Source organism: Solanum verrucosum, unplaced genomic scaffold, assembly GCF_900185275.1.
Source record: "Solanum verrucosum unplaced genomic scaffold, falcon-dt-bn FXZP01000131.1, whole genome shotgun sequence".
NCBI classification, from domain to species: Eukaryota; Viridiplantae; Streptophyta; class Magnoliopsida; order Solanales; family Solanaceae; genus Solanum; species Solanum verrucosum.
In genome coordinates this window covers 2397992-2425194 of record NW_026020352.1, presented here as the reverse complement: position 1 = coordinate 2425194, position 27203 = coordinate 2397992, and the positions used below count along the sequence as shown (strand labels likewise).

General features: G+C 30.8%; 1 protein-coding gene across 1 annotated transcript; it reads right to left on the bottom strand.

The window, feature by feature from the left end:
- Positions 1–11214: 11214 nt before the first annotated feature.
- On the bottom strand, positions 11215–11813 carry LOC125837522 (uncharacterized). The gene is made up of 2 exons (XM_049516623.1): positions 11733–11813; positions 11215–11610 (listed from the first exon to the last, which is right to left on the bottom strand). Exons 1-2 carry the CDS (start codon positions 11811–11813, stop codon positions 11215–11217), a joined length of 477 nt encoding a protein of 158 aa, XP_049372580.1.
- Positions 11814–27203: the final 15390 nt, after the last annotated feature.

The window sequence follows — 27203 nt, the reverse complement described above, 5'->3', positions numbered from 1 at the left end:
TCATTTAAAGCACTTTCATTCATTAGTCATTAAGACATTAGAGAACTCACCATAGACCTCTCAAAGCCTACTCATGAAATGCATGGATGGCATCCCATACTACCACCCATACTTCAAAATTTAAATAGTTCTATAAAAGACTTTAAAAAGAAATAAAAATTAAAAATGTGATAACTTCCCACAAAAAAAGGAATCACACACACTATTTTTTTAGAACTGTTTAAAATAGTAATAGTAATAGTAATAGTAATAGTAATAGTAATAGTAATAGTAATAGTAATAATAATAATAATAATAATAATAGTAATAGTAATAGTAATAGTAATAGTAATAGTAATAGTAATAATAATAGTAATAATAATAATAATAATAATAATAATAATAATAATAATAGTAATAGTAATAGTAATAGTAATAGTAATAGTAATAGTAATAGTAATAGTAGTAATAATAATAATAGTAATAATAATAATAATAATAATAATAATAATAATAGTAATAGTAATAATAATAATAATAATAATAATAATAATAATAGTAATAGTAATAATAATAGTAATAATAATAATAATAATAATAGTAATAGTAAGAGTAATAGTAATAGTAATAGTAATAGTAATAGTAATAGTAATAGTAGTAATAGTAGTAATAATAATAATAATAATAATAATAATAGTAATAATAATAGTAATAATAATAATAATAATAATAATAATAATAATAATAATAATAATAATAATAATAATAATAATAATAATAATAATAATAATAATAATAATAATAATAATAATAATAATAATAATAATAATAATAATAATAATAATAATAATAATAATAATAATAGTACTAGTAGTAATAATAATAATAATAATAATAATAATAGTACTAGTAGTAATAATAATAATAATAAAATATATATAATAATAATAATAATAATAATAGTATAATAATAATAATAATAATAATAATAATAATAATAATAATAATAATAATAATAATAATAATAATAATAATAATAATAATAATAATAATAATAATAATAATAATAATAATAGTACTAGTAGTAATAATAATAATAATAATAATAGTACTAGTAGTAATAATAATAATAATAATAATAATAATAATAATAATAATAATAATAATAATAATAATAATAATAATAATAATAATAATATAATAATAATAATAATAATAATAATAATAATAATAATAATAATAATAATAATAATAATAATAATAATAATAATAATAAATAATAATAATAATAATAATAATAATAATAATAATAATAATAATAATAATAATAATAATAATAATAATAAATAATAATAATAATAATAATAATAAATAATAATAATAATAATAATAATAATAATAATAATAATAATAATAATAATAATAATAATAATAATAATAATAATAATAATAATAATAATAATAATAATAATAATAATAATAATATAATAATAATAATAATAATAATAATAATAATAATAATAATAATAATAATAATAATAATAATAATAATAATAATAATAATAATAATAATAATAATAATAATAATAAAAAATAATAATAATAATAATAATAATAATAATAATAATAATAATAATAATAAGGTCTATCCTTATGTAATGAAATCAAGTTAAACCAACAGATTAAGCGACATCGCTTAAATGAAAGGAAACAATTAGGAGAATTTTGCGAACAATTCGCATTTGATATTCCTAAAAATAAATCAAGAGATAAAGAGGACACTCATTATAAGAAGAAGAAGTCTTCCAAAAAGGATTATGAGAAATGGAAAAAGAAGAAAATTGAAAAGAAGCTAAGAAGAGCTGAAGAAGGTAAAAGAGACTCTTCTAGAAGAAGGAAAAAGTATCGACAGAATTATAATAAATCAGATACTTGTCACAAATGTGGAAGATTTGGTCATTATGCCAAGGATTGCAGAGTCAAGGAAAAAATAAAAGCCTTGACGTAGAAGATAATATAAAGGATTCTCTTTATAAGATTATGCTTAATTCTGACTCAGGAACAGGATCAGAATACAGCAGTGAAGAAGAATCTTCAACAAGTGAAGATCTTAAAGCTCTTCAACAAGAAGAATATTTAACTTCTGAAGATGAATGCTCACCTTGCCAGCAAGGAATGGCATGTGAAAAGGAGGATGAAGACGACCTTTATAAGATTTATGATCAATTTAAAGAAATGAGTCTGAATGTCATTGATAATGACAAAATAATAGAGCTCTTACAAACTATCAAAGATCCTGAAATCAGGGCTCAAATCATTGATAAAATAAGTGATTCAAAAGAGAAAGATCATAATTTTGAAAAGAATCATATTCCTAAAGAAATTCCTACTAAAGAAGGTTCATATACTATGGCGGAGGTTAAAAATCTCTTATTAGAAAGGAGGAAAATGATAAGTTCTCCCACCACGATCAGTGATTTAAAAGAAGAGATTAATAATCTCAAAGAAGACATTATACGTCTTAAAGAAAAGAATGTTGTTATAGAAGTTAGAATGGATGCTTTGCAAACCCGTCTAGATTTAGAAAATGATTCTAAATCATCTTCTTCTCTTGAAGGAGAAAATAATAATCTTGATTTTATAAAAAATCTTTCTTTAAAAAATAATAAGACAGACTTTTTATATAGTCTTAAAGCCTTTACTTCTCAAAAGTTTTATACTAAAATAACTCTTTTAATAGATTATAATTATAAAAAAGAATTTATTGCGCTTATTGATAGTGCAGCTGATTTAAATTGTATTCAAGAAGGTCTTATACCTTCAAGATATTTTCATAAAACAACTCATAGCCTTCGTTCTGCTAATGGTAGCAAAATGAATATTGAATTTAAGTTACCCAAAGCTTTTATATGTAAAGGGAAAAGTTGTGTTCCTCAAAGTTTTGTGTTAGTGAAAAATATCACTAATCAAATTATTTTGGGTGTACCTTTTATAAATGATATTTTCCCACTTACTCATTGGGATAATGATAAAATTATTGGAACTTGGAATAACAAACCATTTATTTTAGAGTTTGTCACTAAACCATTTACTAGAATGATAAATGATTTAACGGCCAAATTATTGATTTCGAAAAATAACCAAGTCAATTTTATAAAACAAGAAATTAATAGTATTGAAATTGAAAATATCTTACAAAATCCTAAATTACAAGATAAAATAAAAATCTTGGCCAATCAATTCTCTCTTGATATTTGTGGAGATCATCCCAATGCTTTTTGGAATAGAAAAAAGCATGTTGTAAGTCTTCCGTATGAAGATGATTTTGATGAAGATAATATTCCTACAAAGGCAAGACCGTGTCAAATGAACTCTGAATATTTAGAGTTATGCAAAAGAGAAATTAGCTCTTTATTACAAAAAGGCCTTATAAGGCAATCCAAATCACCATGGTCTTGTACGGCGTTCTATGTTAATAAACATGCCGAACAGGAAAGAGGGGCACCTCGATTGGTAATAAATTATAAACCTCTTAATAAAGCTTTAAGATGGATTAGGTATCCGATTCCTAATAAAAAAGATTTATTAGATAGAGTTTATGATGCTATTATATTCTCTAAATTTGATTTGAAATCAGGCTATTGGCAGATTCAGATAAATGAATCAGACAGGTTCAAAACCGCTTTTAATGTACCGATGGGACAATTTGAATGGAATGTTATGCCATTTGGCTTAAAAAATGCTCCATCAGAATTTCAGAAAATAATGAATGATATATTCATTCCTTATAGCAATTTTATAATTGTTTATATAGATGATATCTTAGTATTTTCAAAAAATGTGGAAACTCATTTTAAACATCTTGAATTATTCAAGAAAATTATTATGCAAAATGGTTTGGTTTTATCCCAACCTAAGATGGCTTTGTTCAAAACAAATGTCAGATTCCTTGGTCATAATATTGAAAGGGGTAATATTAGCCCTATTAATAGAAGTATTGAATTTGCTTCAAAGTTTCCTGATATTATTACTAATAAGACTCAGTTACAAAGATTTCTTGGAAGTCTTAATTATGTTGCTCCTTTTATTAAAGATTTAGCAAAAGACACTGCTGTATTATACGACAGGTTAAAAAATAATCCTAAGGCTTGGACAGATGGCCATACTGAAGCTGTCAAAAAGATTAAGGAAAAGGTTAAAAACCTTCCTTGTTTGACTTTGGCAAATCCTAACTGGGCCAAAACAGTAGAAATCGATGCTTCAGATATAGGTTATGGGGGAGTTTTAACTCAATATTGCCCTAATAATAAGCGCCATTATATTGTTCAATTTTATTCTGGTAAATGGAATAATGCACAAAAGAATTATGCTACTATAGCTAAAGAAATTCTGGCTATAGTTAAATGTGTGCTTAAGTTCCAAGGTGATCTTTATAATCAGAAGTTTTTAATAAAAACTGATTGCCAAGCTGCCAGATTTATGTTCAATAAAGACTGTAAACATGATGTTTCTAAACAAATGTTCGCTAGATGGCAAGCTCTTTTAGCACCTTTCGATTTTGAAATACAGTATAAGAAAGGCGAAGATAATAGTCTTCCTGATTTTCTTACTAGAGAATATCTAGACTAATAATTATTCTCTTTTCAGGATGAGACCAACATGGCCCCCTCCATCCAGGAGGGGACGAGGAAGAACCAACCCAGGAAGAGGAGGTCATATCCTAGCTCAACAAGGTAGCAGAATACTAACATCATTCAATGTTAGTAATTCAACGGCTTCATCAAGTGGAACCAGTGGGATTGATATAAACCACCCGATGTATAAGGAATTTATGGATTTTATGAAATCCAAGAAAGAGTCAGATAATAATCCACCATCATACTCTTCAATATTGATGGATGATGAAAACATAGAAGTTTTTGATATGAATGACAAAAAAGAAGTTATACTTCTTTTAGAAGAAAATGATCTCAAATGGAGAAATGAGCCATGGCAGATAATGGCCAGGTATTTGGATACAGTATCTTATACTACTACGGTGTACAAATACAGAATGCACTATGAGATAATACTCTCATCTACAGGGTGCGAATTTCAGCATTTTTACCCTGCTAATACCAAGAAAGTTTATAACTTTTCAAAATTAATTATAAAAAAGGTTATAGCACCTGAAGAGTGGGGATTGAGTACTTTGAAAGAGTTGGATTATATCCACCCAGAGCAAAAAGTTGCTGTAAAATACAATTATTGGGATTATATCGATGGATTTAATAAGGTTCTGTTATATGAAAATGCTAATAGGAAGCATTCGTGGTTTATTAAAATATGTTCTAATGTATTTGATAGACATATTCCTAATTGGTTCTGTAAATGGTGGACTATATATGGTCCTTCAGTAAAAATCTTACCAGAATCATACAAGAAATTATATTTGGAATGGGTGGACATATCCCCAAAATTAATAAGATTACAGGAAGAGAATGTATTCTTCGAAGGAATATCCTTGATGTATTTCTTCATTGAATTTTCGATTCCTTGGATCATGAAATGGTCAATAGAAGTTAATAATACTTCAGAAGGATTTCCTTGTTTGCAGAGGACTTTTTATACTAAGTTCTGGAGTAAGTTACTTCAGAAAAATCCTGAAGGCAAATTACATGGCCAAGAGAATATTGATTTAATAAATGTTAAAATTAGTCAATATGAGGCTATTACTATGGAACCGTCTATCATAGAAGATTTAAGTCCATTCAAGAAGATCTCAAGAAAACTTCAAATGAAGAAAGGACTTATTTCTAAGTCAGAAGCTATTGCCATATATATGGAAGAGGTAAAGAAAGATTTAATGAAAAATCTTGATATTGAGATAAAAGATGATATCTCCATGGCATCAGCTAGCCATACAAATGAAGAAGATGATACATGCATTGCTGGGGAAGGTCAAGATATTGATGATGAAGAAATAGATCTTGAGACTATTCTCCAGAGATATCAACAACAACTAGAGGAATCCTCTAGTGCAAGCACAACTGGCGGTAAAGGAAAAGGAAAAGCATAAGATTTGGTCACATGTCATAAGAGGCCAAAATATTAAAGCTACTTTTATAAAGAATAGCCGAAAGCATTGTCGGCCATCTTAAATAAAGAAGACCATGTGAAAGCCATAAGGGCTTGTCGGTCTTATCGTGTGGTTATTGGCCAATGTAAAAAGTTGTGGGCCACTCTCTTTATTCGCTTTAATGTTGAAACCTCTATATAAGAAGAAGTTTGTATTAGTAAGAGGCAGGTTTTAGAACCCCCTCTCTCTCTCGTTTTAAGTTTTCTCTCTCCCTTGTAATATTTTCGAGTGATTTTGAATAAAAGTTTGCAATTTGGTTTCAAAGATCTTGTTTCGTTCAAGGTACTATTTCTCATCTTTATTTATTTTCTTTATGTTCATAAGCCCAATGATGGGCTAAATTGTTTGTGTTGAGCTATAGCATACTAAGTTATTATAAGGTGGCGTTGTGTCTATCATGTTGATAGATTAAACAGGTTAGATTAAGGTCAGACATAGATAATCCAGGCCAGTATATGAAAAATAGCCGAAGGAATCCGTTGGATTACTCGTTGGCTTACCCATGAGGAAGGGCGGACCCGGGCGGACCCGGATAGTAGGGATTTTCATATACTGTTGCCAGGACTAGCTATGACTATAAAGGTTCCTAATAGTCTAACTGTTGTGCGATCCGTTTTCATTAGTGTAATAATAATAATAATAATAATAATAATAATAATAATAATTTCTAAAAGTTATATTTTAGATCTTTATTTTTTAAAACTAATTAACTTCTCAATTCAAAATTTAAATAATTCTATAAAAGACTTTAAAAATAATTAAAAATTTAAAATGTGATAACTTCCCATAAAAAAATAAATTACACACCCTATTTTTAGAAATGTTTTACAATTATTTTCATTTAGTTTTTAAAACTTCTTGCAACGTGTAATTGTGGATATAATTTATTTTTATTTTTTCTAAAACTTCATATTTGTTATTAATTTTTTTGGCAATCAATTTTGAAATTTTAGTATTTCGTATATTATAAATGCTTTTCTGTTCCTTTTTTTTTGCCTTTAACAAAAAAGAAAATTGTTAAAATCAAGATTCAGCACATGTATGAATATATTAAATTTTATTTTTATCTCCTTATATATTGAAATCACATTATTAATACATTTTAATATTTGAAGTAGTTAGATTAGAAAACAAATTATTTGAAAGATAATTATTTTTAATATTCTAAAATCAATTAATAAAGAATCTAAAGATCGGTTATTTCTTCATTGCTGACATATGTTTTTTTTTAAATCGTATTTCTTTTTTAAATCTAATTTTTTAAATATTGAAATTTCAAGATTAATTGTGTTGCAGACACGTATGTTGTTTTTCCTTTCCTATTATATTTTGATAGACGTTTATTTCTAAAAGTTATATTTTAGATCTTTATTTTTAAAACTAATTAACTTTTCAATTCAAAATTTAAATAATTCTATAAAAGACTTTTTAAAAAAATTAAAAATTAAAACTGTGATTACTTCCCATAAAAAAAGGAATCACACACCCTATTTTTTAGAAATGTTTTAAAATCATTTTAGTTTAGTTTTTAAAACTTCTAGGAACGTGTAATAGTGGATAGAATTTGTTTTTATTTTTTCTAAAACTTCATATTTGTTACTTAACTTTTTTGGCAATAAATTTTGAAATTTTAGTAATTTGTATATTATAAATGCTTTTTCTATTCCTTTTTTGCGTTTTTGTAAAGAAAGAAAAATGTTAAAATCAAGATTCAACAGATGTATAAATATATTAAAATTTATTTTTATATCCTAATATATTGAAATCAAATATCTTGTAAGTAATACAATCTATGTAATTTGTTTTATCTCCTAATTTATTTAAAATCAAATATTAATGAATCTAAATATCAGTTATTTCTTCATTGCTAACATCTGCTTTCTTTTTTTTTAAAAGAAAAAATCATATTTCTTTTTTAAATTTGATTTTTTAAATACTGAAATTTCAAGATTAATTGTGGCGCTGACATGTATGTTGTTTTCCCTCTCCAGTTATATATAAATAGATGTTTAAATTTACAATTTTATTGTGACTATCTATTTTATTAATATTAAATTAGCAAAGATTTGTTTCTCTAAGGCACATTACCAGAGTTGTTCTCAAATTTATTTCATGTTTTGTTGAATTTTAATTCACTTCTGTATGTTTTGGTCCATAATTTTATTGGTTGAGGGGGAAATAAAGTGAATTTAATTTTCACTGCACCAAGAGGATAAGATATCTGGTCATAAGTTTTGGTGCACTATGATATAAGAAATTGGGTTTGAGTTCCATCAAATTATGGCCTAAAATACCTTCTTATGGGTAAGTAATCAGTGGTAGATGTGCACTCATTTGAGGTCTATTTAGCTCATTGATTAGTGTTCTCAGTGCCTAAATTTATCCTATTATGATGATATGTTGATGATTTGCAACTTTAAAGCCCGATTGACAAGAAAATGATTGATGTTTGAAAGAATGAAAAAAATGCAAAAGAAGTGCAAACTATACATTATTGATCGCAAAACGAGAAAGGCGGATCACCTAGTGAGCATGATCTAGCCCAAAATGATAGTGCACAACACATGTGTCTACCGAGACATGTCAGCGAACTCCAAAAGAGAAGGCAATGACGCCAAATGAGAAAGGCGACCTTGTTGAACGTCGTCGAAAATGACAGTGCAAGGAGAAAAATTGTGTAACAACCCGTACATTTCAACATGTATACGACTAAGTTAATATTGAGGGAAGTATTTAAACTTGAATATTGAGGAAAGTATTTAAACTTGAGAATTAAGGTGGTAATTAAGCTTAAAGTTTAGAGTTAAGTTTTAAGTTTAAGTAAAAGGATTAAAATTTGAAAAATGGGATAAAATAAGTGAGGTTCTTGCTTGACTAAATTAAGCTAGTAGGTAACAAGTAGGTGCACCTACTTAGACTTTTTGACCAACATAAAAAGAACAAGTAACTGTATCACTATGTTGGGTAAATAGATTTAATAAGAAGAAGTAGGTGCATCACCTAGTTTGATATTTGAGCACCTTAAAATTGGCCAAGTAGGTGGATCACCTACTTAGTAATTTGTGCCAAAAAAATAAAGAGAAAAAGATGGGTGGTGAAGGATGATTTAAGCCTATAAAACATGGTTGATTTTCTCTCATTAATAGCATACACATTTCTATTAACTCTCTCAAAGATTTAACTATTGTCCTCACAAATTCAAACAACTGCCTCAATTCCTCCTAGGGTTCTCGAAGAAACTCTCCTCTTTTCAAGCCAAGGTGAGTGAAATTACTCATCATTTTAGCTTAATTATTCCATGGGAGACTAGGGAATCTTGTTGTTCATGTTTAAAAAAATATAGGCCTACCCTTTTGTCCAAGATGGCTGCCCCATGTTTCTTGGTTATTAAGAGACTTTGCTCTTTTTCTATGGTTTAAATTTAAAGGATAATTCAGGTCCTTGAAAAACTGCAAGTTCAAGGATAAATTTGCATAATTTGAAGTAAGGTTACTGCCCAATTTATGTCACGGCCCAAGGTAGCTCCTTGATGTAACATGACGTATAAGACCCCAAGAGGCCCTATACAAGTTACTTAGTTTTCATCATACAAGAAATAGAATAAAGAGATTAATGAGGACCCCCATCAATGACACCCACCTACATTCTGTGGGTCCAACGACAGATCGTGGACCATGACCGTAGGTCCCAACAATTTGACCCCGAATTCAACTAAGTCTAAGACTCATATTCAAACCATACCTACGGCTCGTGCATTGGATGACGGACCGTCCTAGTGAACCGTTGAAAAGTACTAGACTTGAAACTTTTCGGAAAACTTGACTGGCCAACCACAGACCTGAACTATGGTTCATGGGTCATTCCACAGGCTGTGGATGGCACCATCAAAATTGGCACTAGATTTCTGAAAACTGAAAATGTTCTTGTCTTTTCGAATACGAGGTGTTACATTATCTCCCCCTTGAGATTATTCATCATCGAATGAGATTCAAGACATCATAATGAGGGTAGAAACTTAAACCTAACAACCCAACATGCATACAATTACATAAATTCACATATCTGAGGAGGAAACATCAACTCCAAGCTAAATCATCTTAAAAACATCATGTCATGAAGTTTATATGAAACTCGTGCTCAAATGTACATAAACATGTAGAAATCGATCAAGTTGACTATTTTTCTAATAACTTAAGCTTTTTCATGAATGTGCATAAATTAGGAAATCATAGGAATATCTAAGACACATGACACCAAAAGAGTAAACCATGAGGAACTCAATACCTCAAAATAGAGTAGGGGTAGAAGGAAAGAGATGAGATTAACAGGACATCATATCGGCCTCGGCCTCCCAAGTAGCACCCTCAACTACACTACAAAAAAATAGTATTTAGCGACCGACAAAATCCATTGCTAATCTATGTTTTTCCGTCGCTAAACCGGATTTGCGACGGATTGTTGGTTGTTACTATTTCGCTCGTTAGTAATCTCTTAGCGACGAAAAATGAGTTCTGTCGCAAGTTTAGCGACGAATAATATCCGTCCCTACTTGTTAGTGACGGACTGGTCCGTCGTTATACTTACATAGTTCATTGCTAATTTCCTAATTAATTTCGTCATTTCAAATAAATTTGCAACAGAATTTCCGTCACAAAATATTCGTTGCTAATTTCATCATTAATTTCATCATTTATTTCATTATTTCAAATAAATTCGTGATGAAATATCTGTCACTAATCTGTCACAGAATATTCTGTTATTTAAGCCAGCATATTTGCCACCAAAATGTTCCGTTGCTAATCCGTCGCCAATATTTTTTTATAGCAACGACCAAATCGTCATTAAATTTGTTGCTAAATTTTTCTTGTAAAATAATGTCATTTATTTATTTGAAATATACATTGCTAAAATAATATAATAACAATTACTAAATATCTCTAAAATAACAAACATTCATATAAAATAATATTTAGAGGGTTCAAAATATGTAGATAGCAAAATCCTAATCACATACTTTCAGTGCAAACCATCAAAATCAATTCATCAACTATTGTAATCACACAATTTGTACTTTTCAAAAACACAAACATCCAAAAATTAAATCTAAAGGAGACTAATTAAGGGATACCCTCATCACTTGAAACTAAGGGATCAACCTCGTCCTCATTAGTAGTAGCAGGGGGAGGCACCATGGGTGTCACAAGTGATGGATTGTCAATTGGAGTAACAACTTGTTGTACCCGCTCCATAATAACTGGAAGAAAATGATTAGTAAGGGCAGGAATCATTTCCTTCACAAACACGTCCATATTTCTTGTCGATGTCGATTGAGAAACCGAAGGTGCTATAGATGATGAGGCACAAAGATTCTGCCCATAGTAAGTTTTTGCTTCATATCCAAGACCATATATTCTTTTCTTCTTTTCTCCTTCGGCAGCTTGGTAGTATGCTTCATATTCATCAATATCAGATTGAGAGGTTGTTTTTTCCCGTAATATTTCTTCATATTTTTCCTGTAATAAATTGAGATAAAGAGAAAACATTAAAGATTAGGAATAAAATTATAATGTAAGGAAAGGCAGAAATGTTGTATGTCTAATTTAACTTTGGATAATAGTTCTTATATTGGAAATACCCAAAGCTGCTCAAGACATTTTCGCGAGGACATAACACACTGTAACATCATTCTATATTTTTGCAGGCCATTCATCAACATTGTAACTGATTTGATTGTATGAGAAAGACATACATCATTCTATATTAACAAAGAAAAAAGATATGCAGGCCATTCATCAATCTATATTTAAGTTGAATTGTTTAATACATTTAGCTTGAAATGTTGAGCCTGCAATTAGACCTTAGACCAACAGTGTATACAATAACCAAACTTCAGCAATGTATACATTAGACCAAAATTAAGCACTGCATACATATGCCCATAGGAGACCTTGTTGACATTTCAAAGTTCAAATCACCCAAAACAACTCCTGGCAGAGCTGGGAGCATGTGACTGGTTTCTGCACCTTCCTTTTTCGTTTTTTATTATTTACTTTTTTTGCTCCTATTTTTTGTTTACACGGTGTTGTGAACCACCAGTGTGTTTTTGTTATTATATGTGGGTATAATTTTTCTAAAAATGGCATTCCTAATAACATATCTTTTGTAGTTAATTCAAAGTTATATATTTCTTCTATAGTTAATATCTTATCCCATATTTGTACTTTTATATTTTTTGCCTTATATGTGATCATGCTTCCTTCATTATTAAATCCCGTTACTACTATCGGTGTTTTTAATTTTTCCCATTTATCTTCTGGTAAACAATTGTATTTACATATATTAGTTTTTGCTCCCGTATCTATCATTGGTGTATAATATCGGTTGTAATATCCTTCTATTATTATCTTTGCAAGTATATATATTTTCATATTTTTATTTTCATATTTTTATCATACCAAAGTCCTTTTAATTATTACTCTTTTATTTTCATAATTTATTGTTAACTGTTTGTCTTCAAGATTATATGGTTTTAATTGTTCCAACCATTTTATTCCTAAAATGATATTTTCATTTCCTTGATATATTTTGAATTTTATTACTATTGGTACTCCTCCGATGATTATTTCCTTTTCTGTAGTTTCTTCGGTATACATTAATGTTTTTGGTAGTTCGGAGCATGATTGTTCAATAGTTATTATTTCATCTTCCGTCACTAATTCTCTTGTAATATAGTTTTCTTCTCGTCCTGTATCTATTAATATTAAATATTTTCGTTGTTCCATTATTCCCGTTATGTAGTAATGATGTGGTTTTATATCTTCTTCTATTGAGTTTTGTGGGGTTTTATCTATTCTCCTTGAGGTACTCATTTTTTATGATATTTGGGGTATCTCATTGTTTATCCTTTTCGATGTGCTTAGTCTTTCTTTTACTATTTCTAAATCTTCTTCTATATCAATTTCATTATAACTATAATCGTTTTTATCTATGACTGTAACTATTCTTTCAAAGGGATCTTCTATTTTTATTTTATCTATTTTATTTTTTGCTGTTATTTTATGTTTTGTTGTTAGAACATATAAGTTTTTACATCTAGCTGTAAATATTTTACTTCCTGGGGCTAGTTTTATCCCTGACATTCGCCAGTATAATACTAGTGATTTATCTATATTCCTGTCATTTATTGCTACTGAGTAGTTAACACTTATTATAAACTTAAATTTTTGGTATATGAGGTTACCTCTTACTGCACTTATTATACTTTTTTCTATGGGTTGTATAATTCTATCATCCGCTAAGTATATTTCTATGGGTGTATCTATTCCTTCTCTAAAACATGCTTTTATTAATATTTCTGTTCCTCCTAAATGTACATATTTAATTGGATTTTTAGCCTTAATATCTTGTGTTTCTTTCTTTATTATTCGTTTATTTATTATTGGTATTTTGGCCTTTCCTTTAGTGTATTTGCAGTCTATGATATGTTCTCTTTGACTTACTACATAATATTCTTCTTTTTGTCGTTTAAACCAGTTTCTTACTGTTGGTATTTCGAATATTTTTGCTACGCTTAGGTCTAATTCTTTTCCTTTTATTTGTTCAAATATACTATTATCAAATATTATTTTCTGTTCTAAATATTCTTCGTCTTGATGTTCTTCTTTATTTATTGTTTGTATATCTGCTTCAGTCATTTGTTATATTATAGAATTCATCTTCTATTTCTATGTCATTATCTATTTCATTTTCCGATAATTCATATATACTATCATTGCTTTCTAATTCATAATCTACGTATTCTATTTGTGTATATTTTTCATCGTCTCTTATTATTTCTGATATTTGTTTTTTCTTTGGATTTTTAGGTAATTTACAATCTCTAGCTATATGTCCTAATTTTCCACAATTATAACAAGTACACTCCGTTAGTTTTCTTTTTGGTCTATATGGTCTTTTGGTTTTGTAATTTTTTACATAGTACCTTCTTCTTGGTTTTTTATATTTATATTTTGATCTGTACTTTTTTATTATATTTCTTTTTATTTTTATAATACCTATCCGTACAACCAAATTGAGGTGCTGTCTTATTTTTGCAACATGCCAAGTTTTTTACTAATATTTTTTCCATTTTTATTTCTTCTTTATGTTTTTCACATAGTTCCATAAACCATCGTTGTAAGAATTTTATTCTAGCTCCTAAGGTATCTGTTAATTCTGCTTCATTCCAACTTTTTATCACTTTTGAATTAAAAGGTTCTGGTAATTTTGTAAAATATAATTTTCTTATTTCTTTACTTTCTTCTATACTATATGTTCCTTTATAATAATATTCTCTAAATGCATATGTATATTCAAATATGTAACACATATTACATATTACACTTAGCAAAAGAATACTACAATAAAATCTTTAAAATAAAATACTCACCTACCACACTACCACCTACCACACTACCACTTTCATGAATCCCCCAACTACCAGTTCCGCACCGAAAAATGATATTGTCTTAATCTTGATATCCCTTTAATGGTATTTTTTGGTAGTGTGAAATTCATGGTAAAATGTAATAATATTTATTGTAATATTCTTTCGATAGTTGTTTTAATCTGAATATTTATTTAATATTATTTATGATGTATTCTAGATATAACATATCTTCGGTTCTTTGGTACATATATAAATTTTCCTCCATTAATTGTTCTAAGAGTTTTATATCTTCCATAGATTTTATCCGATATTGTAAATATTCGTAGTTCATTTTAATCTGAATTTATTTCTAAATCATACCATTCTATTCTTTCGAAGTCTAAATCATGTAGGTCTATTTCATACCATTCTTGATTTAGTATATCTTCTGATTCGTAATCATTAAATATTTTTCCCATATTATTCTTATTAATTCAATTATTTCTATACCGTTAAGTATATATAAGATTAAAGTTTCATGGTTTTTTATCATTTCATTATGCACGTATGTAGTCATGTTCTTTATTGTGCAGGTTTTTTATTTCAAATTATTCCTTCCTGTCATATTCATAATTGATTAAATTCATATTAGATCATTATGAACTAGATTATCTTTATCATGTTTTCCTGTCACTACTAGCATCGTACTTTAGCGGATACTTCCTTCTTATCAGCGCCTCAACTTTGTTTACTTCCCTAAACGGCTTACCTCGCCTACCGGTTTCAACATTAGGATGGCATAGTATAGAAGTTTTCTCCCTGTTTCCAGTGTGCTAATAAACTAGAAATCATGATTCAAATAATTCTAATACATAATAACTAACATAAATTTATTCAATCATATATATGATATTCAGGAATATATGAAATTAGTTCTGCATATTTTTTGAACAATATACCTTTGTCTCTTGCTTAGCCATGCTATCTGAAATATCTGAGTGGATTTTAGATTTCTCGATATTAACTTTTAAGTATTTTTATATCTGAGTGGAGAGAGTATTTTCAAGAAAGTTTTAAGTTAGGCCTTGCCTGCCTTTTTATTTACATATGCCTTTCTTTATATAGAAAGGAATTTACATACGTACTACATTACTTACCATAATGCATTACTATACTTGTCACCTAATAATACTACTATATTACTTACTCCTATGACTTTTTTACACTACTTGATGGCTTTCTTACAATCCCATACCTACTACTTACACTTGTCTTACAATCCCATACCTACTACTTATGACACACTATTAACATTATGACACACTACTATTCACACCATACTTTATTGACTTTTTTACAACACTAATAAGTTTACTCTTATCTCTTTTGTCTGTATCTCATCTTCATTGTCTTCTTTTCCTTCATCTTTATCTTCATCATCTTATCATTATCTGCTTCTGTCTTTACCTCTTTATTCCAGCGGGACGTCTGGGATTATATTATCTTCTCCGTTACATTTTAAACATATGTGGTCAAGGTATCTGTGACCAATTAGCTTGCAATATCTGGTTAATAACTCTGCCGAAATAAATTCTACTTTTAATGCTCATGTCGTAGGTCGTTCTTCTGGCTTAAGTAATGATAAAATCCATCTTTGGACTTCATCCATATCTGCTTTCCTTAGCTCCCTTGAATTGGAATAAATCATTAACTGATCTCTTGCATAGTAACTCCATATAGCGTTTCCGTTTAAGTAATTATTTGCTAGCTCTTGTATAATGGTTGATATACCAATTATTCTCTTATTGGCATAAAAACTGGGTATCTCGGTTTTTTGTATCTCTGGTTGCTGTCCGATATCTTCCGGTATTATCATATCTTTTGTTAGTCCTATCTTTACCACTTGTATCGGAGGTTTTATTTCCTCGTATAATATCTCTGCTGTTGCCGTATAAAATTTTACATAGAATAAATTTCCCTTAGTAACTCTCTTATATGTAATAAATGCTTTATGTAGTTCCGGTATTCCACTTAGTTCCTCTCCGTCATATGTATATACTGTATTTAATAGTCCATAGTTGTAACATGTCCTCACCAAGTTGGCGTTAGTTTTCGGTTGTGCAATCAGTTTATTATAACCTTGTAATTTTTGGGTTAAATAATCTTGGTTGGGTTCTTGGGTTGTAGTAGATCTTGGGTTAATGTTTAAAAATGTTTGGATTTTGTATATATTTTCTATATAGGTTCGCGTAATATGGTTGTATGTTCTTTTGTCATGGTGTAGGCTATCCGCATATGTAGAAGTTTGTGGTTCTAAAGTTAATATGTTTTTTGGTGTTAGCCTTGGAGAAAATGGTTTTTCGAATAGCTGGTTTAAGTTTGAATTCTTTTGTTTTTCACTAACTCGTTTGCTTGTACCTGCAGCTATATTTAAACAAATGTTATGGGTTTTAAGGAGTTTTCCATCGTCTCCTTTTAGCTCTGGGTTTTTTTCGTCTTTCGATCGACGTAGCTCCGCATTTTTATAGTCATGCTGCTGACTAGCTTTAGACTTCAGATTATCTTCATTAGTCTTTAGCTTTTGTATCTCGTTGTCCATACTATCCACTTTTATACAAAGTGTAGTCATTGCTTTGAGTATCTCTTCCATTGTATTTTCGTTCTCAGTCTGAGTAGAAGGTCTTGATAAGTAATCTGCAATAACATTCTTATCAGTTTTTATTACTTCAATTGTAAATGTGAAATTTAATATATTTAATACCAATCTCCTTATTTCTTTTGATGTTACCGAATCTTGTATTTTTCTTGTTAGCCACCATTTTACTTGTGTGTTATCTGTTCTTATAATAAATTTGTTATATACAATATATGGTTCAAATGATAATAAACACTTATATACTGAATATAATTCTTTTCTATTTATTTCCCATTTTATTTATGTATTATTAAACGTTCCTGAATAATACCTGCAATGATGTTCTATCGTAGTGTCATCATACTTGTATTTTAATATTCCTCCATAACTTTTTTCACTCGCATCTGATTCTATTATATAAGTAATTTTTTTGTTTTCATCTGGAAAGTATAGTTTAGGTAAGTTTTTACATAATAATTTTACCTTTTGTATTTGTATTTGGTCTTTTTTATCAAACTGATATTCTATATCTTTCTTTAATTTTTGTTGTAATGGTTTTAAATTTTCTGTTAATTTTGGTATGTATTCTCTTACTTGATTTACTAGTCCTAAAAATGATTGTAATTTCTTTTTTGTGTCTAGTTGTTCATTTGAGTTAATTATTTTTTGTACTATATGTGTTTGCATTTTTATTCCGTTTTTATCAATTTGTATTCCTAAGAATTCTATTTGATTTTTCATTATATCAGCTTTCTTTTTACTTAGACTTATACCTGAATATTCTATGATGTGTATAAATTTTTCTAATAATCTTATATGTTCATCTTGTGTTTTGGAATATAATAATATATCATCAATGTACACTACACAATTTTCTATTTGTTTAAAGTAATTGTCCATAAAGTGTTGATATCTACCTGGTGCGTTTTTATATCCAAATGGTAATACATTCCATTCATAAAATCCTTGTGGTACAGTGAATGCTGTTAGTTTTTTAGATTCTTCTTCTAGTTTTAAGTGGTAAAATCTTGATTTACAATCAAATTTGCTAAAATAATTATATCCTTGTATTTGTCTTATCTTTAGTATTTTATTTGGTATCGGATAATTATATGTTTTAGTTTTTCCATTTAAATTTCTATAATCAATAACCATTCTACTTTTTCCTCTTTTTTGTTCACTATGTTTATTTACGATAAAAGTCGGGCTTGTATGCTTACTATTGCTTTCTTGTATATATCCTTTTTCTAGTAATTCATCTATATGTATCTTAAATTCGGTTAAATCATTAAAATTATACTTTAATGGTTTTTGGGTTATTATACTGTTATTATCAATTAGCTCAATTTTTACTTTTGTTTTATGTTTTTCCCAACCTTGTAAAGGATCCTCACTATATAATAATTCCAACTTATCTTGAATTATTTTTACTTTATTTATAGAGAATATAATTAATTCTATTTTAGGGTCTTCTTCTTTTATATTTTCTAATTTTTGTGTAATTTTTTCACTTCCTTTTATCCATTCTTATCGTGTTTTTGTTATTATATGTGGGTATAATTTTTCTAAAAATGGCATTCCTAATAGCATATCTTTTGTAGTTAATTCAAAGTTATATATTTCTTCTATAGTTAATATCTTATCCCATATTTGTACTTTTATATTTTTTGCCTTATATGTGATCATGCTTCCTTCATTATTAAATCCCGTTACTACTATCGGTGTTTTTAATTTGTAATTACCCTAAAGGTCATTTTTGAATTTTTTTATAAAATGACCGTTTTACCCCTCCCGATAGTTGCCCCAAGTCCTAATTGTTGTATTTTCGAAGTTAGTTTGAAGGAAAATTGATGAAAAGTTGAGTTTTTGGAAAGTTGAGTTTTTAAGAGTTGAAGTTTGGTTAAAAGTGCTATTTCAAGTCATTTGGAGTTTCGAGACTCGAATCGGATTTCCGTCGATTCCAGTAGTTTTAGAATGTCGAAACGGGTCTATGAGAATTTACGGAGTCGAATTTGGAGTTAAAACGAAGATTTGAGGTCCTAAGTTGCTAAAACTGTGAAATTTTGATCAAGAGTTGACTTTGGTCAACAAACAAGGTTCCGGTGCTCGAAATGGAATTCCGAGGGCACCGTTGGATTCAGGGGGTGATTCTAAGTCTAGAATGAGTCTTGGTTGAATTTTTAGAGGCCCCAAGTGCATCTCGAGTTTTTGAGCCTAAAGTTAGTTTCTTGACGCCTTATCGGATACCGGGTCAAGGAGACCTCGAATTCAAATTCCGACGATTTCATTGAGTCGAAAATGTCATTTTCAAGCTAGTAGCATATTTGGTTTGTGTTCGGGAAGTGCCAAATGAGTTTTGGGTGAGCTTTTAAGCTTCTTGGATGCTTTGACACTATTTCAGCAAATTGTGGCAACTAAAGGGTTCATTATTAGTTTTAAAGGTCAAAAATTTATTCCGAAAGTTCTGAAACTTTGAGCATGAATTATAGGACTTATCTGCAAATTTTGGTGCATTTTCGCTAATCCGAGATTGGACTTTTATCGCAAATAAGAAATAATTGTTTACCGAGTAGATATGATATTTGACTGGGCAAACGAGCATCAAATTGAGCTTCGATTGAACGAGCAGGTCCGTATCATTATTTAAGACATTTACAAAAAAGAATCGGGTCATTTCACTATCGTATGAGGAAATTACGGCGTTTTTAGTGAAAGATTAACTGCTGTTTTTCTGGTGCATAACAGCCATGTACTGTCATAAAAATCTTAGACTGTGTTCATTTGGTATTTTGAGCATATCGGGAGTTCTAGAGATTGGAATGGAGTGATTCTTACGGGTTTCTTCTTGAATTAATATGAGGGTTAGTATTCAATCTTCAATTCGACATTTTCTCATAATTTCTTTATCTGGTTTTTTTTTCTCTATCTGCAAACCTCTTGGGAAAAATTGGGGTTTTATCGATTTGGACTCCCTTTTTGATGAAAAAGGTATATTTACGATCCTTATGTTATGAGTAAACTGATTTTAACATAAAATTATTGATTCATCGATTATTTTCATCATATTAACCGCCTACAATTTGGACTTTCCCGATAAAGTTAAAGTTTGATAAATTGAGAATTTCAAGGTCGATCTTAACTCCATTTTTGATGAAATTTCATATTTGAACTTATCTAAACATGGGTAAGATGTTTTTCAAGAGATATTTCATTTTCGAGTCGGGGTTTCAGATCCGAATATTTTAGGCTTCTTCAAGAACGTGGATTTTCCTTCAAATTGAGTTTGTGAATTGATTTCAACTCCGTTTTCATATTGGTTTTCACCATTAGCTTCCAAATACTTTAAGGATCAGTTTACATAAAAAATTTCCAGATTTGGGTATCGTTTTCCGGTATGAGACTTTTGGACCGTTTTGCCCTTTTTCCCTAAATTTCTTGATTTTGGTGTCATTGGACTCGAATTTTGATTGTGAATAATTTTTTGAATAGATTATCGTGATCCGGATTCTACTCGAAAAGGAAAGGCTCAAGTTAAGTAACTTTTGGAGTTCGTTTTAAGGCAAGTGGTTTCCAAACTTTGTAAAACTCTTAAACTACGCATGACTACTTTCCTAATTGTGTTGGGGAGTAATGGGGATTGAGGATGAGTTTTATTTATTGATTGAAATTTGTTGTAAATGAAAGATGGGGAATAAAACGAGCTAAATGTGTTATGATATGGTTGTGATTGAGACAAGTGATGTGTAATAGTATGATGTGGTCGTAATATGGTGGTGATTGAGACAGGTGATGTGTAATACTATGATGTGATTGTGATTGATGACATGTGCATATTCATTATTCATCATATGTGTGAACTATCTGTTGCATGAGTTCTGAGACACTGATATGAGGATGGATGGATATGAGACACAGTTGAGACTATCTCCGGCTAGAGATATATGAGATGGACTAGCTCCGGCTAGCGATTTGGATGCCGATGGGATCTGGTTCCGGCGGTGATACATGGTCCACGTGTGGCCCCCATGGGTTCTGATTTGAGTATTCAGCGCGGACTGATTACGTCAACAGATGTGTATCGTAGGACAGACATGCATCACGACTATATGACATTATTATTGCATTTTGCATCACATTTACCGTATCTTTGTCTGTGATGTGTGGATTGTATCGATTTACCCTTCTTATGTGGAATTTGATCTACTTGCTACTATTTGTTAATATGAGGTTGATGAAGATAGGCTATTGGTTCTGGTTGTTGAATATGATCTGTTTAGTATAGGTTGGTTGGTTTGCTGTTAGATTGAAGTTTCGGTGGTTCGGTTGGAATTGAAAGGAGTTGTTTGTAGCTGCTAGTTTTGCTTAGTTTAGAGTTACTTGCGAGTACCTGTGGTTTTAGGTACTCACCCTTGCTTCTACACAATTGTGTAGGTTGACAGCTCTCTCAGATTCGACTTAGTATTTTCTTTAGCAGATTGAGCTTCGGGACATACTCGAGAGGTAGCGGTTCATTCCAGACGTGCCCTTGAGTTATCTTTACTTTCAGTTTTGTTCTATTCGAGAACTATACTCTGAGACTTGTATATTTTTATTCAAATTCTGTATTTAGAGGTTTGTACATGTGATAACCAAATTCTGGGTAGTGTTGTCTTAATTAAAGTCTTCCGCTTACTTTTTATCTTTTATTCTCATATTTCTACTTCTCTATCGTTGTGGTTGGGTTAGGCTGACGTGTTCGGTGGGAAATGGACACGTGCCATCACATCCGGATTTGGGGTCTGACAAAATGGTATCAGAGCCCCAGGTTCATGAGTCTCACGTGTACAAGCCAAGTCTAAGTAGCGTCTCGAGGATCGGTACGGAGACGTCTGTACTTATCTTCAAGAGGCTATGGTGACTTTTAGGAAAGATCTTTATTACTTGATTCTCTATCGGGCGTCCTTGGTCCGATCTAATTCTTATCAATTCACTTTGTTCTCTCTCTCATTGTAATGACTCGTGGTTGGTCCTGCGTGGGTGCGAGTTTAGGTGTCATCACGTGATTTTAGTGTTAGATCTAGTTTTTATGCGGATGTGATAGGTTTGTGGAAAGGAAGTGTGATCAGACATGGAATTCTCTTCGAGACGAGTGAGTAAGGTTGTGGCCAAGGGATGTGTTTTGAGTTTATGGTATTGGAAGATGAACATTTATTAAGAGACTTCAGGAACGTCTTATTTCTCCGATCATTTATTCAACAACGAGAATAGTGCTTGTGTGACTTATACGACGGAATGGGCTAGAGAATGACTATGTTGAGAGTGCTGCGACTTTGGAAACTACAATTTGTGAAGTTCGTCATAAGGGAATGTATTGCGTAGTATATTATGATGATGAAGTTGCACCAACCAAAAATCAGAAATTCTACGGTGGTTTTATAGTGTGGGTGTATATCATTACAGGGTCATTGTACGGCGACTACGACGGTACTCGTGTTATCTTGGTTAGGGTTATGGGCTATGTTGCTTCTGCCATCGATCGGGCTTACAAAATTTTGCATATCATTTTCGATCGGAGACTGTAGTGCTTTGGTAATGTTTTGCAACTATTTAATGAGTGTAAATGAACAGGTTGTTTGAGTATGACCTTCTCAATGGATCTGATGTCTTCTAGTGGTGGATTTAGCGGTTGTTCATGATGTGGTACTAGTGATATATGGAAGCAGAGAAATCTGAGTTGTCAGCTGTTTCACCTAATGGTCAAAAGGTTGATGTTGCATTCTCGATTGAGAAATCAAGTGGTTGCTACTATGAACGCTTGAGTTAAGCATTAATTATAAGGAAAGTTATAGTGATGGATCGAGTGAATCGATCCTGTCTTGTTTCTAGGACAAGGTACGACCCTTGGGTGGTCATGATTATATTGGGAACTAATGACTTCATGATGAGTCAAAAGAAATGGGCAACAATAAGCCATGGATGAAGAAAGTTTTAACAAGTATACTCGTGTAAAGGCAATTAAGGATTTTAGTGAGAAGGTACGATTAAAAAGGAATCGGGTTGGTTTTGTCAAGATGTGGATTGGCAAGGTAAGAGATGATTGATTGTATCAACTTTTTAGCCATTGGAAGGACCTTTTGCATGGTTTGAGTTGTAGCAGTTAAATACTTGTGATTGTAAAAGAGTTTGATGAAGTTTCATTTGAGAAGTTTGACTTAAAGTAAAAGGTAATATGCGGTGGATGTTTGGCCAAGAAACTATAATGATAAATGATTTACGGGAAGAACAAAAGTCTTGCGCGATGGATATAAGTTAAGAGATGTGAAGGAATAAGACATCACGTGTGGATCCTTAGTTTGAAGTTGAGGATTGTGTAAATTTCTGCTTTTATATTAGATATGACAATGCAAGGTGGACTGGTTCAGCACAAATGTATGATGTGTTATCAGCTACTTTCTGAACACTTGGTATTGGTGTTGGTGGTAAACGTTGATGTATGAGGAATTCTACAGTTTTTGAATTGGTTTGAATTGTTCAGCTTATGGTAGGTGGCTTACGAGTGTCCAACCGGAATGACTTATAGCTCTACATGATTATTGAGGATTTTGAACTGGGTTGATAACTCTATTTATGGAATTATCCAGACTGTTGTAATGCGTTATATAGATCCTTGATGGTAAATAGAGGTTGTGTGCTCATAGTATACGGAATTATTGTAGTGACCAAGAACTGCTTCAAGTTTCGGCATGAGATATATGATGGTTTGAATAATAGTCGAAGCTGGGTAAGTAAAGGATCGCGTGTAATCGATATTGGTCGTGATTCAATAGTTCTATCTCAATGAAAAGGTACTATGGCATTTAGAACTTGGATTATTAGCGATTGGGTGAGACCCATATCGATCGTGGAATGCTTTAATAGAAGGAGGAAGGACCATAATTCAAAATTTTGGAAGCAACGATGTGTTTCTAAGAATGATTGGATACTAGTGGGCGTCTGAGGGTAAAATAGTTGGCCGGTGTGACTATGATGTTCTGGTAGTATTGATATTGTTGGCTTTAATGGATTATTGTAAAGAGTATGAGAAAATGGATAAATTGAGTATGTCTATGATTGTTATGAGGCCGGACTGGCTGATTGTGAAGTCAGACGAATGGGAAGGTGTGTTATGGACATCGTGGAAGGGATATCTTGAGTTGTTCAATTTCGATTTTATATATTCTTATGTGACCACCTACCTCATTTCAGACATGATTTTGGATTATGATTCTCTGTCTATGTTCAGACGTGTTTTTAATTTTGTGGGTGGATGCCTAGTGGTGAATCGGATGGACCAATTCATGTTCTCTTGGCAAAATAGAATACTTGTGTGGGTGGGCCGATTCAGAGATAGTGGATTCGATGTGGTATTGGGGTGGTGGAAGGTTTTCGGAAGTTCTACAAGTGTCATCTTGCTTTTGGAAAGGTATAGAGAGGCTACCATATGTGGCTACAGTTTTTGGCTATTTTGGTATTTATCTTGCCTCTGTATGCATGGTTTAGCTAGGTGTGGTTCGATGCTTAGATGGCCCGTGGGCCTAGTTCTTTCGTTGCTGGAGTTGTCTACAATTACAGATCCTACTTCAGTGTTTTGGTGGCATCCTTAGAGGTTTTATATGCTTGGATGGGTCGATCATCAGTTGGATACTTGGTCATTTCTATCTATGGGTTAGATAAGCGTGATTATTCCAAGATGGGTGCTCGATGGATATGCATCAGATTAGTATGACTCAGCTTATGGAAATGTGGTAATGAGAATGGAATTTTTTTCTAGAGTCGGTGATGGTTCATTTGTTGTGAGAGCTTGGTGACTTATTTAGGTTCATCCTTGATTTTTCTGTGGTTATTGATTCCGAAATTTCTCTCGTGGTTACATGATTAGGGGTTTGTCATGGTAAATATGTTGTGGTTTTGAGATCTTAGATTCAGATTCAGTCTTTGAGTTAGTCGATGGTTTGAAATAACCCTTTGAGGGTTAAGTTGTCAAGATTGATTTGGGAATCCTTTTTATGGATCTTTGGGATAAGGTTTAAGAATGGGTTCGTTTGGAGTAGTAATTATTGAGTTCGGAAATTTCACCTCGGGGTTGATAGCGTCGAGTATTTTTTTTTTTTTGCCTTCTTCTACTTTATGTTCGAGGACGAACATGATTTTTAGTGGTGAATAATGTAATGACCCTAAAGGTCATTTTTGGAAATTTTTATAAAATGACCGTTTTACCCCTCCCGATAGTTGCCCCGAGTCCTAATTGTTGTATTTTTGAAGTTGGTTTGAAGGAAAATTGATGAAAAGTTGAGTTTATGGAAAGTTGAGTTTTTAAGAGTTTAAAGTTTGGTTAAAAGTGTTATTTCGAGTCATTTGGAGTTTCGAGACTCGAATCGGATTTCCTTCGATTCCAGCAGTTTTAGAATGTTGAAACGGGTCTATGAGAATTTACAGAGTCGAATTTGGAGTTAAAACGAAGATTTGAGGTCCTAAGTTGCTAAAATTGTGAAATTTTGATCAAGAGTTGACTTTTGTCAACAAACAAGGTTCCGGTGCTCGAAATGGAATTCCGAGGGCACCATTGGATTCAGGGGGTGATTCTAAGTCTAGAATGAGTCTTGGTTGAATTTTTAGAGACCCCGAGTGCGTCTCGAGTTTTTGAGCCTAAAGTTAGTTTCTTGACGCCTTATCGGATACCGGGTGAAGGAGACCTCGAATTCAAATTCCGACGATTTCATTGAGTCGAAAATGTCATTTTCAAGCTAGTAGCATATTTGGTTTGTGTTCGGGAAGTGTCAAATGAGTTTTGGGTGAGCTTTTAAGCTTCTTGGATGGTTTGACACTATTTCAGCAAATTGTGGCAACTAAAGGGTTCATTATTAGTTTTAAAGGTCGAAAATTTATTCCGAAAGTTCTGAAACTTTGAGCATGAATTATATAGGACTTATCTGCAAATTTTGGTGCATTTTCGCTAATCCGAGATTGGACTTTTATCGCAAATAAGAAATAATTGTTTACCGAGTAGAAATGATATTTGACTGGGCAAACGAGCATCAAATTGAGCTCCGATTGAACGAGCAGGTCCGTATCATTATTTAAGACATTTACAAAAAAGAATCGGGTCATTTCACTATCGTATGAGGAAATTACGGCGTTTTTAGTGAAAGATTAACTGCTGTTTTTCTGGTGCATAACAGCCATGTACTGTCATAAAAATCTTAGACTGTGTTCATTTGGTATTTTGAGCATATCGGGAGTTCTAGAGATTGGAATGGAGTGATTCTTACGGGTTTCTTCTTGAATTAATATGAGGGTTAGTATTCAATCTTCAATTCGACATTTTCTCATAATTTCTTTATCTGGTTTTTTTTTCTCTATCTGCAAACCTCTTGGGAAAAATTGGGGTTTTATCGATTTGGACTCCCTTTTTGATGAAAAAGGTATATTTACGATCCTTATGTTATGGGTAAACTGATTTTAACATAAAATTATTGATTCATCGATTATTTTCATCATATTAACCGCCTATAATTTGGACTTTCCCGATAAAGTTAAAGTTTGATAAATTGAGAATTTCAAGGTCGATCTTAAGTCCATTTTTGATGAAATTTCATATTTGAACTTATCTAAGCATGGGTAAGATGTTTTTCAAGAGATATTTCATTTTCGAGTCGGGGTTTCAGATCCGAATATTTTAGGCTTCTTCAAGAACGTGGATTTTCCTTCAAATTGAGTTTGTGAATTGATTTCAACTCCGTTTTCAAATTGGTTTTCACCATTAGCTTCCAAATACTTTAAGGATCATTTTACATAAAAAATTTCCAGATTTGGGTATCGTTTTCCGGTATGAGACTTTTGGACCGTTTTGCCCTTTTTCCCTAAATTTCTTGATTTTGGTGTCATTGGACTCGAATTGTGATTGTGAATAATTTTTTGAATAGATTATCGTGATCCGGATTCTACTCGGAAAGGAAAGGCTCAAGTTAAGTAACTTTTGGAGTTCGTTTTAAGGCAAGTGGCTTCAAACTTTGTAAAACTCTTAAACTACGCATGACTACTTTCCT

Coding starts and splice junctions, on each gene's coding strand:
- LOC125837522 (XM_049516623.1), bottom strand. CDS start 11,813: ATGTTGATGAATGGCCTGCAAAAATATAGAATGATGTTACAGTGTGTT. Junction 11,611..11,732: donor AATGTCTTGAGCAGCTTTGG/GTATTTCCAATA, acceptor AATTTATTACAG/GAAAAATATGAAGAAATATT.